The following is a 12463-nucleotide window of genomic DNA, read 5'->3' as shown; positions in this document are numbered from 1 at the left end:
GAAACGGAATTAGGTTAAAGCAGAATTCAGACATATGTCCCACACAGTCACTGCTACAAAGGGTTTGCCGAAGTTTATGAAGCCTATTTCGCTCTGCTCTGCTTAGCATGATAGACTTGTGGAGTTGAAAGGCACTAAACAAAATGGCAGCCAACACTCCCTTTCACCTTACAAGCAAGCTTCTCTTACCAAAAGGAGACAAGTGTCAACCAAGCAGAAAGTTCCTGATCTTCCAATCCCTGCACTGCAGTGTACTACAATGGGTCCATGTTCGGGGCTCAGTGACCCCGACTCTCTCACTTTGACCAGGAAGTTGAGGAACGAAGCTGGAGACTCGGGGACTCCAAAGTCAGGCCACGTTGTATAATGAAAGTGCAGGATTTCTCGAGTTTCATGTGTCTGAAAAAGACAAAAACCGTTTTCACCCAAGGTTTCAAGAAAATGAAAGTACGCAGCGATACTCGTTATGGCCTGCAACAACGCTTCAATGATTAGGAAACTGACATTCAGTTTATTTTCATATTTCTTCTTAAAAAAAATTACATGTGCATGGAACATAACACCCGCCAACTCCCCACACCTGCCCTGGCCAAACTTCAGAATGTTGATTTCAAGGCTGCATTTGAACAGGCATTTACTTCATGAGGTGCCACAAAAAGTTTACTCAAGTGTAAAAAGATTCACAGAGTATCTCAAATTCCACTGTAGGGACACTGTAATTCATTATATTCTAGGGCAAGGCTGTGGATTCTCCAGCCCAGAGGCCTCATCACACTGGCTAGGCCTCAAATCTGGCATGCGAGACCATTTTGGCCAGGCCAAGTCCACCTGCCCTGTGGGACAGGTACAGATGCAGTTTCCTGCTGAAAGTGGGCTTTGCAGGCACTGCTGATGATCAGCACTTGCAAAGCCCTCTTCGATTTCAAACCGCACAGGCAAAGGAAAATTCATCAACAGATGTCATGGTGCCATTAGGTGATTGGGGATTGCGGTCTAGCTCACCTGTCAAAATCATTGTGGGAAAGAGATGAACCTCAGGGTCACTTCCAACTCTACAATTCTATGGTTTTGTGCACTTGGGTACCAAAGCATCTCTTCTGCTGGCTGGGAACTGTTCCCCATATCTGCTCTAAGATCCTATATGATTATTACATGGTAGCTGTTTACTACTAGAACCGCTAAACAGGGTTTGCCTCTTGATTCAAATGCAGCCTGATTCTGCGGTTTGCCATCAGCTATTGGCACAAGATCTAGGAGAAAGTTCATGGGAACCTGCTCAGTTGAAGGAGAGTTTGCAAAGCCCCGTGCAAAGCGATCCACGAGGCCTGGATATCACTTGATCCTTTGCAAGACAGCTTTTTTTTACATGGCAAGGGACTTGGCAAAAGGGTCTGACTGAGACCCTTGGAAAACGCTAATCTTGTTGAGTGTTTTCCAAGGGTCTCAGCAAGACTCAGCTATCAGCTGATTGTTGGGTCCCTTGCAAAGCGTTTTGCAAAACCCATGCTGGCGAAAAAGGCTCACCAAGCATAACTGTGTCAGGTGCGGGAGGTAGAAATCTGCCCCACTAGACCAATACAGTCTTCCACACTTGTTCTAGGAAGTACTTTACTATGGGACATGACCTAATTGCTCTTCTCATTAAAAAAGCTAAAAAAAGAGAAATGGGGAAATATGGAAAACATACTGCTTTCCCCACTTCTATTTCCACACAACTGCCAAGAATGTAGAGACAGGAAACTCTGAGAATTCCTGCGGTGTTTCTAGCCCCCATGGCTGCAAAGATGTTTGAAGGTACGATGGCAAAAAAAACCCCTGATGTCCTTATCTGTGTTTAATGTGCTGCCCATACCTAGGAACTAGAATCCGAAGAGCCAGTGCAGCAACTTCTCAAATGTTAGAACAAAATACCTTCAATGCAACTGAGATTCTGCTACATCAGCATTAAGCAGATCTTGAAGCTCTCGCAAAGAGTCGTCAAGTATCCATCTTCTTAATGCAGGGGACTAATATAGCAAAATACGGTTTGTAAAAAGTGTGTGTATGTGTGAGAGAGAAATAGTTAATGCTGAGCTTCCCCATACTTACTGTGAGGTTTTCCAATTCTAACTGTCGTACTGTATAGTAGGATTTTATATCTTCTGATATCAAGGTTAACGTCAAGTTTGTATCCTCAAAGAGCATCACTTTCTCCTCTTTTTGAGGCCAGTACTGTGCACATTTTATCTAGAGGGGGAAAATAAGCAAGACTCGTGTTCAAGCTGCTTAACAAGGAGTCGCAAGCATTATTTACAAATCATCAGCATGCATGGCACTTATAGACAGCCCCTTCGCATTATCTGTGTACATGTGGCACACAGACGTAGTTTACTGAATATCTAAAAGCAGACTTGCAGAAATGAAAAGGGGGGGGCTGTCGTTTCCCACAGGCTTCCAGTCAATAAGAAGAGGAAGGAAATTGCACAGGGAAGGACTTGAGCAAAGAGGCGAGTCTTTAAAATCAGTGGTTGTGAACCTGTGTTTGGCTTCCACCGTAACGGACTACTGGTCATTCTGGCTGTGGCTGATGGGAAGTCGACATCTGGAAGGTCACAGGACCCCTAACCCTCCTTTAAATGCTCCTTGAAGGTGCCGGAGGAAGCATGGGTGATGCTGGAAGAGATCACTTGCAAAGTGCAGTGGTGGAATGCAGTGCGCATCAGTTTTGGGGTTGGAAGTGTGCCAGTGGTGTAGCACATGAGTTTGCATGCAGGTCTCAGTTTGGCACGGAAAGGTGGCAGGATGTGGAAAGACCTTTGCCTTGGATACCGGCTGGAGTGGAGTGTACTCTAGATAGGCCGCAGCTTCCAGCTTCCAGTGCCTGTGTGTGTTCATCCACCCCTAAGAATTTACGCTGAAAGTCTCAACCGCTAACAACAGGAGAAACCCCTGTGATTACCCCTTAAACCACTGAGCGAACAAAACATATTTTCGAGTGCCACGGACTGGCGCTAGGCACTGGGTTTCTGGAACTGATCTGGGATTACAGAACATGGCAGCTAGGGAAAACCTCATTTGGGCAAAACTGACAACTGCAACGAGCCAACAAAATTGCCTTAACGATTTATGGGACTCTATTCAGGAGAACAGCTAGAAGTATACATGCACACAACTGTAGCTTTTAATTAGGAATCAAGAGACACAGATGCAATTGAGTTGTTCAGTTCAGTTCAACCCCTTTCCCCCAAATCCCAATCTTATGAGATCATTTTGATGCCATATGGGATAGTTTAAAGGTTACAGCGGTTTGTTCTCACTGAAAATGGAGTCTGGGCATTTCAATTACCTAAGTTCTTGACTGATCATAGTAATTTTCTCAATAATAATTTCCCAGGAAATCCAAGATTTGCATCGCTAGAATGTTTATATGCCATGAAGCTGATGGTGTCCAGTGGTTGAGACAACTATCAAACCTACAATTGTAGACACCAAGAACTTGGGTTCATGGAGAACGCTGTCCTGCAGAATTCAATACATCTTCAATGACATTTGACGAGGGAAATGTTTACTGTTCTTTGATTTTTAGTGTTCCATTTTCAGTGCAATAGCCTTATTCTTTCTGCTTTTTCTACCATATGACAAAGAGATGGATAATTATGCTATTTAATTACTGATCAAAAATAGTCCAACATAGGATGGTAATACTGGAGACCTTTTATAGAACGGAAACTGGTACAATCCACTAGGGAGTATTACACAAAAGAAGTGTTTGAGGCAATAGTTTACCAACCCACAAAATGTTTTATCCAGAGGGGGGGGGAATGAAGGAATTCTGTGTTGGATAGCCCATCATAGAAGGCACCAACGTCTTTTTCCATTTAACTCCTGAACAATACGACTTGGTTGGAGACAGAAAGAATTTTTAATCTTCTACAAATTTATTTTTAATCGCAGCTTGCAAGAGAATCTGCTCCATGTAACATTTTTTTTTTTTTGCACTAAATGGTTTGGCAAATAATGTTTTTGCCAAGTTCCCATTGAGTATCCCCCCTCAACCGTTTGTTGAGAAGCATTAGCAGCCTTCCCTCAGGGGATCTCAATAATTCTGTGCTTTGTTCAAGCTTACTGGCAGTGGAGAAAGAATGAGTGGGGGTGAGTGGGAGAGGAAGGAATGGTTGAGTCTGTGGTTACTGTACTTCTCGTTTTAGATTTGTTTCACTACGCATATTACTGGGGAACTGGAAACCTCCACTCAACAAGACAGTGATTACTGCAGACGACTTCTCCATAAATCTTTCCTACATCCTATAAGGAATACAATTCGCTCTTCACTCCAAGGACTTTTGAAAAACGCCTGCGAGGTTATTTATGGCAAGTGGTTGACTGACTGTTGTTTGGAAAGAGAAGCATGGGCAGGCGAGCTTGGCTATTCACTTCAAGGCCAGAGACTTGAAGGAAGACAAGAGAGCTTGTTACACAGGAGTAGTCAACGTGGTGCCATTCAGATGTTCTTGAACTCCAACTCACATCATCCCAGAGGCTGATAGGAGTTGGAGTCCAACAACAACCTGGAAGGCACCATGTTGACAACTCCTTTCATCACACGTTACTTAACAGTTGGGTGAGCTTCACAAATGAAATGAGAGGCATGGATGATGGCTCAGCTGTCAATCTCTCGCACACAGGCCATGTGGCACATGGGACACCCATGTGTTCACCACTTTAACTTAAAGGGAATGATTTGGATGTCTGCAATGATAAATTCAGAAGTCAACTAACCAGCTCCATGAACCATTTCCAGATTAACCTGTGTAAGTGATGGAGCCACTGCCTGTTTTTTTGCCTAAGGTGGGGAACCTCAAACCCAGGGGCTGAATGCTCCCCAGTCTTCTCTTATCTAATCCTCAGGTTCTCTGCAGCCACCTCAGATGCTTTTGCTTGAATGGGGATGTGTCCTTGAACTGCCCTTGAATAGTACCTCTTGCATGCATGGATGGTTGTTGGACAAGTGCATTTGGGGGTAGGGGTGGTTGCACATGGCCACATGAAGAGTTACATCCATTGTACGGTCCACTTTTGTCTTTGGCCCCGAAATGCGGTTCCTGGGACGTTCCCCACGAAGTAAGACGGTGCTTGGGGCTAGAACAGTACCCCACCTCTGCCCTAAGGTAAACCTAGGTATGAATTTCCTAACTATTTAAAGGTAAAGGGACCCCTGACCATTAGGTCCAGTCACGGACGACTCTGGGATTGCAGCGCTCATCTCGCTTTATTGGCCTAGGGAGCCGGCTTTCAGGTCATGTGGCCAGTACGACTAAGCCGCTTCTGGAGAACCAGAGCAGCGCATGGAAACGCCGTTTACCTTCCCACTGGAGCGGTACCTATTTATTTACTTGCACTTTGACGTGCTTTCGAACTGCTAGGTTGGCAGGAGCAGGGACCAAGCAACAGGAGCTCACCCCGTTGTGGGGATTCTAACTGCCGACCTTCTGATCTGTAAGCCCTAGACTCTGTGGTTTAGACCACAGAGCCACCTGCGTCCCTTCCTAACTACTTATAAAAGTGATTTATTCATCAGTGAGTGCACCATCTGCTTTACAGCACCCACACAGAGGGCTGTTTGTGATGCGACCCAAAAATGCATTATGCAAAAACCCCGAAGCAAGAAAAATATGCATATCAAATGTGCTTACTAAAGCGTTTGAAGAGCTTTCAAAAACACACACACGCAGCAGCAGTATGGTTTCGGGAGTAGTAAGAGAATGTGAAGACCAGAGGGGGAGCAGGAGGAGAAGAAAGTAAAAGGAAAACAGCGAGGAAAGGGAGTATCATTGTAGCTATGGCAGCCACAGAAGTCCCTGGATTGCCTGAGAACCACATGGACACTGGCTTGGGTTCCACAACAGAATGAAGGACATACACAACTGAAAACAAGTAAAATGGTGGCACAGTGTGGTTCTTCTTTGGACATGTGCAAAGGGTTGAAAAAGCAACAGCAATGTCAGCTGAAAGTTTAGGTTACTAAAAGGTCTGATCTGGAGGGCTTCTAACAGCTAGGAGCTGACACAGCTGTTATTTGCTGTACTAAGTTTTCAAGATGTTCAATTTTCAGTATGAAAGTTGCTGTTTTAAAGGGTACAAAAAGGTCTCCAAAGTCTCCCTGCTTTAAACACTTACATGCATTTTTTCATACCTGCTTGCAGTCATCAGTCATCAATACACGGCTGCTTCAGAGCCACTTTTAAAATCCTGAACGGACTTCCTCACTGTGTGATCCCAGCCATTCAGGAATCACATGGTGAAAGCAATTATATCACTGACCCTGGTTAACTACATGATGAGGGCTCTGCTGATGCACAAAAACACCTGAATTGAAAATAGTAATAACTGAGGAATGTCCCAAGAATTTTTCACACCTTTCCACGTGGCCCCACAATAAAGGAATCACCAAAAAATTGGGATACGGAATAAAAAGTCCATGCAACTCATTCTCCTGGTGAAGCTCAGTGATAGCTTCTGTACTTGACACTGGCTACCACATCTCTATGAACTAACTTGGGACTGAGAGAGAAATGAAATACAAATAAATAAATATGCTCAGCCCCTTCATTACACCCAAATGCCGATACTGCAAAGGAGCAAAGTAAAAAAGTTCATTGCACTGGGTTGCAGGCTGGTCATATATTGCACTCATAGTGCACAATTGGTTCTGAACATAATAGATTCCATTATATTTCTACGTTGTCTAACCAATACTTATTTTTCTTCACTTCTGGCATGTGCATTATTGCATTTCCTCCCCTACAGGACCATTTGCATCAGGTTTTTAAACTGCGCATGCACCATGTGCTCAGGATCCCAAAACAAACACTGGGGTGTGTGTGTGTGATTTCGTTACTTACTGATCCCTTTTCCATCACTCTGTTGAGCATGACAACGCCACGGCTTTTCTGTTCCCAAATCATCTCCCAAAAGTGACCACAAGTATTTGGCAGAGGCCCCTGCAAAGATACAAAGCCTTAATGTGGTACAAGTTCAGAGAACAGCAGCCTAGCAACAATTCTCTATTTCTAAACCCAACACAGGGAGTGGCTCCTCTTTTCAGATACATAAAATGTGAAGTTTTAAGTGATTTCCACCCCCCTTCATATTGTGAAGTTGCCAAATACTAATCTTTAAGGATGCAGAACTTGAAAGTTTTATAGACAGAGAACCATGTCCTTATTTCATTATTTGCTAGATAGGAATGGTAAAGAACAGTTCTAAGAAAGCTTGTTGAGAAAAAAATGAAAATGCCACTCCGCATGATAAATTTAAGACGTTTGTTCAATCAATGGAACTTGCAATTCACAGAAACGAGAGACAATAAAAGCCAACTGCTAGGAAATTCAGCCATCTTTATCATTTCATGAAAAGTCTTGGCATAGCATTAACACGCAAGGTCAGGAAGAGTTTACTATTCCTGCTAGATGTTTACCCGATCCACTTTCAAAGTAACCTCTCTTCCAGGTCAAAGGTTCTTCCTTTCCCACCAGTCCCTCACATATCAACCCATGAGGTCCAATGTATTAAAATGTATCTACAAAAACTTACTAAGGATATTAGGCTGGCCAAAATGGGAACCCTGCACTCACCAAGCTTGCAAGTGCAGCGAACTAGCCCCTTGGAAAAGAAAGTGACTGATGGCCAAGTGGCTAAAAGTCAATTCCATTAGCCCACAACTGGCATTTAATATCACCCGAATGCATGCTATATCCTGTTGCTATTCAAGTAACTAATCCAGAATAGATATTGCTAGGAATTGGGAGCCAAAGGGATTTGGATTACCCAGTCTATCCAAGTTTAGGATGTCAGGAACAAAGGCTTCCTAGTCCCTTAACTTCTGATTAGCTGCACATGGGTACATGATTGAACCTTAAGTCCAGTGGTACCTCTGGTTGCAAACGGGATCCATTCCGGAGCCCCGTTCGAAACCTGAGCAGAACGCAACCCGTGTCTGCGGGTCGTGATTCGCTGCTTCTGCGCATGTTGTCATTTTGAGAGTCTGCGCATGGTACTTCCGGGTCGCCGCGGGATGCAACCTGAAAATGTTTAACCTGAAGCAAACGCAGCACGAGGTATGACTGTATTACAAAGCTTATGGGGAGATGCTCAGAGCAAACGAAGGGCTGCTTCACCACTATGAATGTGATTACACCAAATTTAACGTCTCATCCTTGCATTTCCTCTGTCTCATGTACATCTTTGCCCACCCACAGCGTTTTGCCTCTGATGTACCCTCAACAATGCATCCTAGAACCCAGACTCTGACTTGTACCCTTGAGCAGATGTTGCCTGTTTACTTGACAGCACGATACTGTATTCGCCCCGGCTCAATAGGGAGACTGGTTGCTCAGGAGCAGTTTATGCAAATATTTGTTAAATTTAGATGTCACTTTGCCACCTCATTTACTAAAGAAACCACACTTGAATATTGTGTTTGTTGGATAACCACTTTGGTACAACCCAGGGCCGGATTTAGGTTTGATGAGGCCCTAAGCTACTGAAGGTAATGGGGCCCTTTATATGTCCAGTTGTTCTTTGTCAACAACAAATTGTCACTGTTTTTTGTGTTGAATATATGCTATATGGTAATTTATGGATCTAATAGTATCTAAAGCCATTTGCCACTGTTGCTGCATGTAGGTTTTATTTTATTTGTTTTTCATCTTATATTTTGGAAATGTACATCCAATTTTTTCCCCTTTACATTTTTTGGGGCCCCCCAAGAGAGTGGGGCCCCAAGCTATACCTTGTTTAGCTTATACGTAACTCCGGCACTGGTACAAGACCTTGAGCCTTGTAGGTCTCATTTCACATGATTGTTTTTCTATATGGGTGAGACTTTGCTCTCAATTCTCCATGCTGTGGAGTAGGGTGAATGCACCCTATGTAATATAATCATTATTTAGGACACCTACACATGGAAGAAAAGGGATGCGGGTGGCGCTGTGGGTTAAACCACAGAGCCTAGGGCTTGCCGATCGGAAGGTTGGCTGTTCTAATCCCCGCGATGGTGTGAGCTCCCATTGCTTGGTCCCTGCTCCTGCCAACCTAGCAGTTTGAAAGCACGTCAAAGTGCAAGTAGATAAACAGGTACCGCTCCAGCGGGAAGGTAAACGGCGTTTCCGTGCGCTGCTCTGGTTTGCCAGAAGCGGCTTAGTTATGCTCGCCACATGATCCAGAAAGTTGTCTGTGAACAAACGCCTTTACCTTTACCTATGGAAAGCCCAAAGTAAATTGAAAAGACATTCTCGGTGCACAACACAGGCACCTGGAGACTTGATACTTTACTGATTCTGTCTGATCATCCACGTTATCATCACTATTCATGGAGTATGCATACTGTTAGAAACTGAGATATGAAAGCCAGGAGCTAAATGGTACCTCAGACCTAGGTTATGGGTGTAACAATGGAATGTATAGGTGCACTTTTTTTATAACAAGAATAAAAAGCTGAAAATGAAGGAACTGCAGCTAAAATCTTGTGTTCATTTTTCACATGGTCTAGTCCTTCCCCTACCTGCCCCCCTAATATTCTTATGAGGGTCTCTTCTCCAGTCTTCAGAGAGTAGCTGGAAGTGGAGAGGCAGGAAAAGGTCCTCCTTTCCTTCTACTCTGCGGTTTTAAATTGAAATCTTGGGTGCAGTACTACACCCACAGCTCCCTGTCGCAAAATGCGCCTAGAACAATGGGAGTTTCGAACATTGAGTGTGCATTATTAATTTGTGTAATTTTTGAATAGAGGTTACTTTTCCTTACAGATGTTCCTAGTCGACTGCCACCACCCTTTGCTTTAAATAAAGTTTAAAGCTAAAGAAAGGCTCTTCAAGTTGTCCATAGGGACTTCCTTGAGTCATCATTGGCGTTTCGCATGACTCCTCATACAAAACTGAGACAAACAGACACGAGAAACCAAGACGGATCGGGCCCAAACAAATCAATGGAAAAGGCTCGGAGTAATTTAAAGTGCCTGGGCCAATGAGAGAGGGAGGAGGCAGAGTGAAGATTCTATCAAAGGAAACAGCTTCAGAAAGAGAAAAGGACACGACTGATCACAAAACCGACCATCAACAGGAAGGGGACTGGGTGCACAGCTTCCTGCACTCTGCTCTGGGGGAGCAAATGATCCTGGTTCAGTAACAACAAAGACATAAAGCTGGGAGGAGCCAAGGAGGGATGCAAAGCTCTGCTGGAAATTACCCATGCCTCCTCTCTAAGGAGGTCTATTTTTGAGAGTCAAAGAAGAAGAAGAAGAAGAAGAAGAAGAAGAGCATCTCCATGGCCTTTTACATGCTAGGAGGAGGGAAGAATTGACTAGGCAGCATCAAAGTTACTTAGATCACAATAGCATGGATATACTATGCAGTAAGAGATGCTGAAGGAGCAATCCCTTGTTTAACTTGAATGGATTTCAGAATGCTTAAATCATATTTTGCAATTCATAATTCTGGGCATACAAATGACAAAAAGAAAAATCCTTTGTGTAAAAGAATTTATATGCTTTTTTCATTCTTATTCCATGTAATGAAGCCGTGTAATACAAACAGAAGCAGGCCTTATAAACACATTCTTCCAAAGGGGCTCCCAGGTCTTTGGAAGTCATATTTCATGACAGTAAGTACTTCAGGGTCCAGCATTATCAAAACATTGGCAGGCCCTCTTTTCTAGATTGTCACTCTATTGGCTTTCCCCAGTTCTCATATGTGAAGAAAGCAATTCTTCACACGATGCGTAGTTACACTATAGAACAGGCATGGGCAAACTTGGCCCTCCAGATGTTTTGGGACTACAATTCCCATCATCCCTGACCACTGGTCCTGTTAGCTAGGGATGATGGGAGCTGTAGTCCCAAAATACCTGGAGGACTGCGTCTGCCTATGCCTACTATAGAAGAGGCAGGGGTGGCCATCAACTCTTGATGGCTTTAAAATAGGATTAGATTAATTCATGAAGGAAACGGCTATCTATGGCAAACTTCTATTTTGGGCATTTCTACAACAGTGAAATGTTGCACAACAGGGAAAACGAATGCCTTTAACCAATTCTCTCTCATGCCACACATGAGCTATGCATTTATAAGATTCAAAGACCGAAGGAGAGGTAGGGAAGACTATGAAATGGGTTCTCCATCCTTCCTCCTCTCTCAAGCACTTACCTGTGTGAGGATGTAGCTCCTGTTTGCCTCTTCCACTTTTATCAAACTGGCATTGATATAATCATTATCATCCTGCTGCAGCTTAATTCGACTGTGGTCAACTGTAGAATGCACAGTAAGAAAACCACTGTGTTATTCATTTTATGTGAAGAAGCTTATTCAAAAAGAAGGGCTAACATCTTTCAATTCAAAATAATGAAGTATGGGACAGCACCCATTATATACGATTCTCAAGAACTCTTCTGAAAAGAGTGTGTGACTGATGCTTAATAAGATGTGTTACTAACAACAACTTAGTTTGCACGTCATGTTAACCCATAGTTAAAATAAGCTACGGTTTAATGTGAACAAGCATAGGCTCATGCTGGTGTACACTGCTGATATTGCGGGTGCTTTGACCTTTCCCACTCCTGCTGTGCTGGAGGGGAGACAAGCCACAGTTTGACTTGTAACATGCAAACCTGGGCTTGAGGTTTGTTTCCCGCAAGCAAACCACAAGTGGTAAGTGAAGAATAAACCTTGGCTTCAGCTTGTGGTTTGTTTGGAGAAACAAACCATGAATCCAGCTTGGGATGTAACAAGAAGCCAGACTACAACTTGTCTACTTTCTGGTATAGTTCATACTGATGAAATCATGGGCGTCCATGATTTCATCAGAATGAACCAGCATGCTGATCAGACACATAAAACCATAGTTCACTTTAACTATGGTCTAATGTGGTGTGCAAGCTGGATTAAAAGAGATGTTATGTTCGCATTTTCACTTTCAATCAAAATAGATATAAGTAGACCTATACCAGGCTGAAGTTGTATGCTTATGTCACATATTTTCAGAAGAGATCGGAATATCAATAATTCCAAAACATAATCCTTCACCTACACTGTTGCGTATCTTTTATTCAATTAATGTTTCACCCAGCTATTATCAATAGTCAAACCACTTTGACAGTATCTGCACTTCGTTTCAAAAGATCTGAAGTTTGCTCTATTTAGCCTACCCAGATATAGAAGAATCCCTACATTTTACAGGAAAACCAAACTGACTGGAAGCCGTTTCATCTAAAACAAACAAAAATCAATGGTGGTTACCACAAAAAGAACCCCTAAAACTGATCAGTAAGCAAAATTATGTGCAACATTATAGCTTCTATTGAGTTTTCCTGGAAGACTCAGCTGATTTTTAGTCTATTAAGTGATGGTAGAGATTTTCCAGTACATGGCGATACCGTATCTTCAACATTAATGTAGATAGGAGATCTGTGACTGAATGCACATGACTTTTTTTAA

The 12463-nt window shown here is 43.1% G+C and overlaps 1 protein-coding gene across 2 annotated transcripts in view; it reads right to left on the bottom strand.

Annotated features, from left to right (window-relative positions):
- PTPN1 (protein tyrosine phosphatase non-receptor type 1) overlaps positions 1-12463 on the bottom strand; it is an 86111-nt gene that overhangs the window by 10884 nt on the left and 62764 nt on the right. For both annotated transcript variants that reach the window (XM_083618705.1, XM_083618706.1), the window contains exons 3-6: positions 11177-11277; positions 6882-6980; positions 2089-2226; positions 190-399 (exon numbers count right to left, since the gene is read on the bottom strand). In XM_083618705.1, the coding sequence (XP_083474831.1) occupies positions 190-399; positions 2089-2226; positions 6882-6980; positions 11177-11277 (548 nt within the window). The remainder of the gene's footprint in view (positions 1-189; positions 400-2088; positions 2227-6881; positions 6981-11176; positions 11278-12463) is intronic.

The sequence above is a fragment of the Podarcis filfolensis genome (assembly GCF_964270895.1).
Source record: "Podarcis filfolensis genome assembly, chromosome: 6".
NCBI classification, from domain to species: Eukaryota; Metazoa; Chordata; class Lepidosauria; order Squamata; family Lacertidae; genus Podarcis; species Podarcis filfolensis.
Note: the sequence above shows the minus strand (reverse complement) of the source record. Positions and strands in the feature narration are given on the sequence as shown.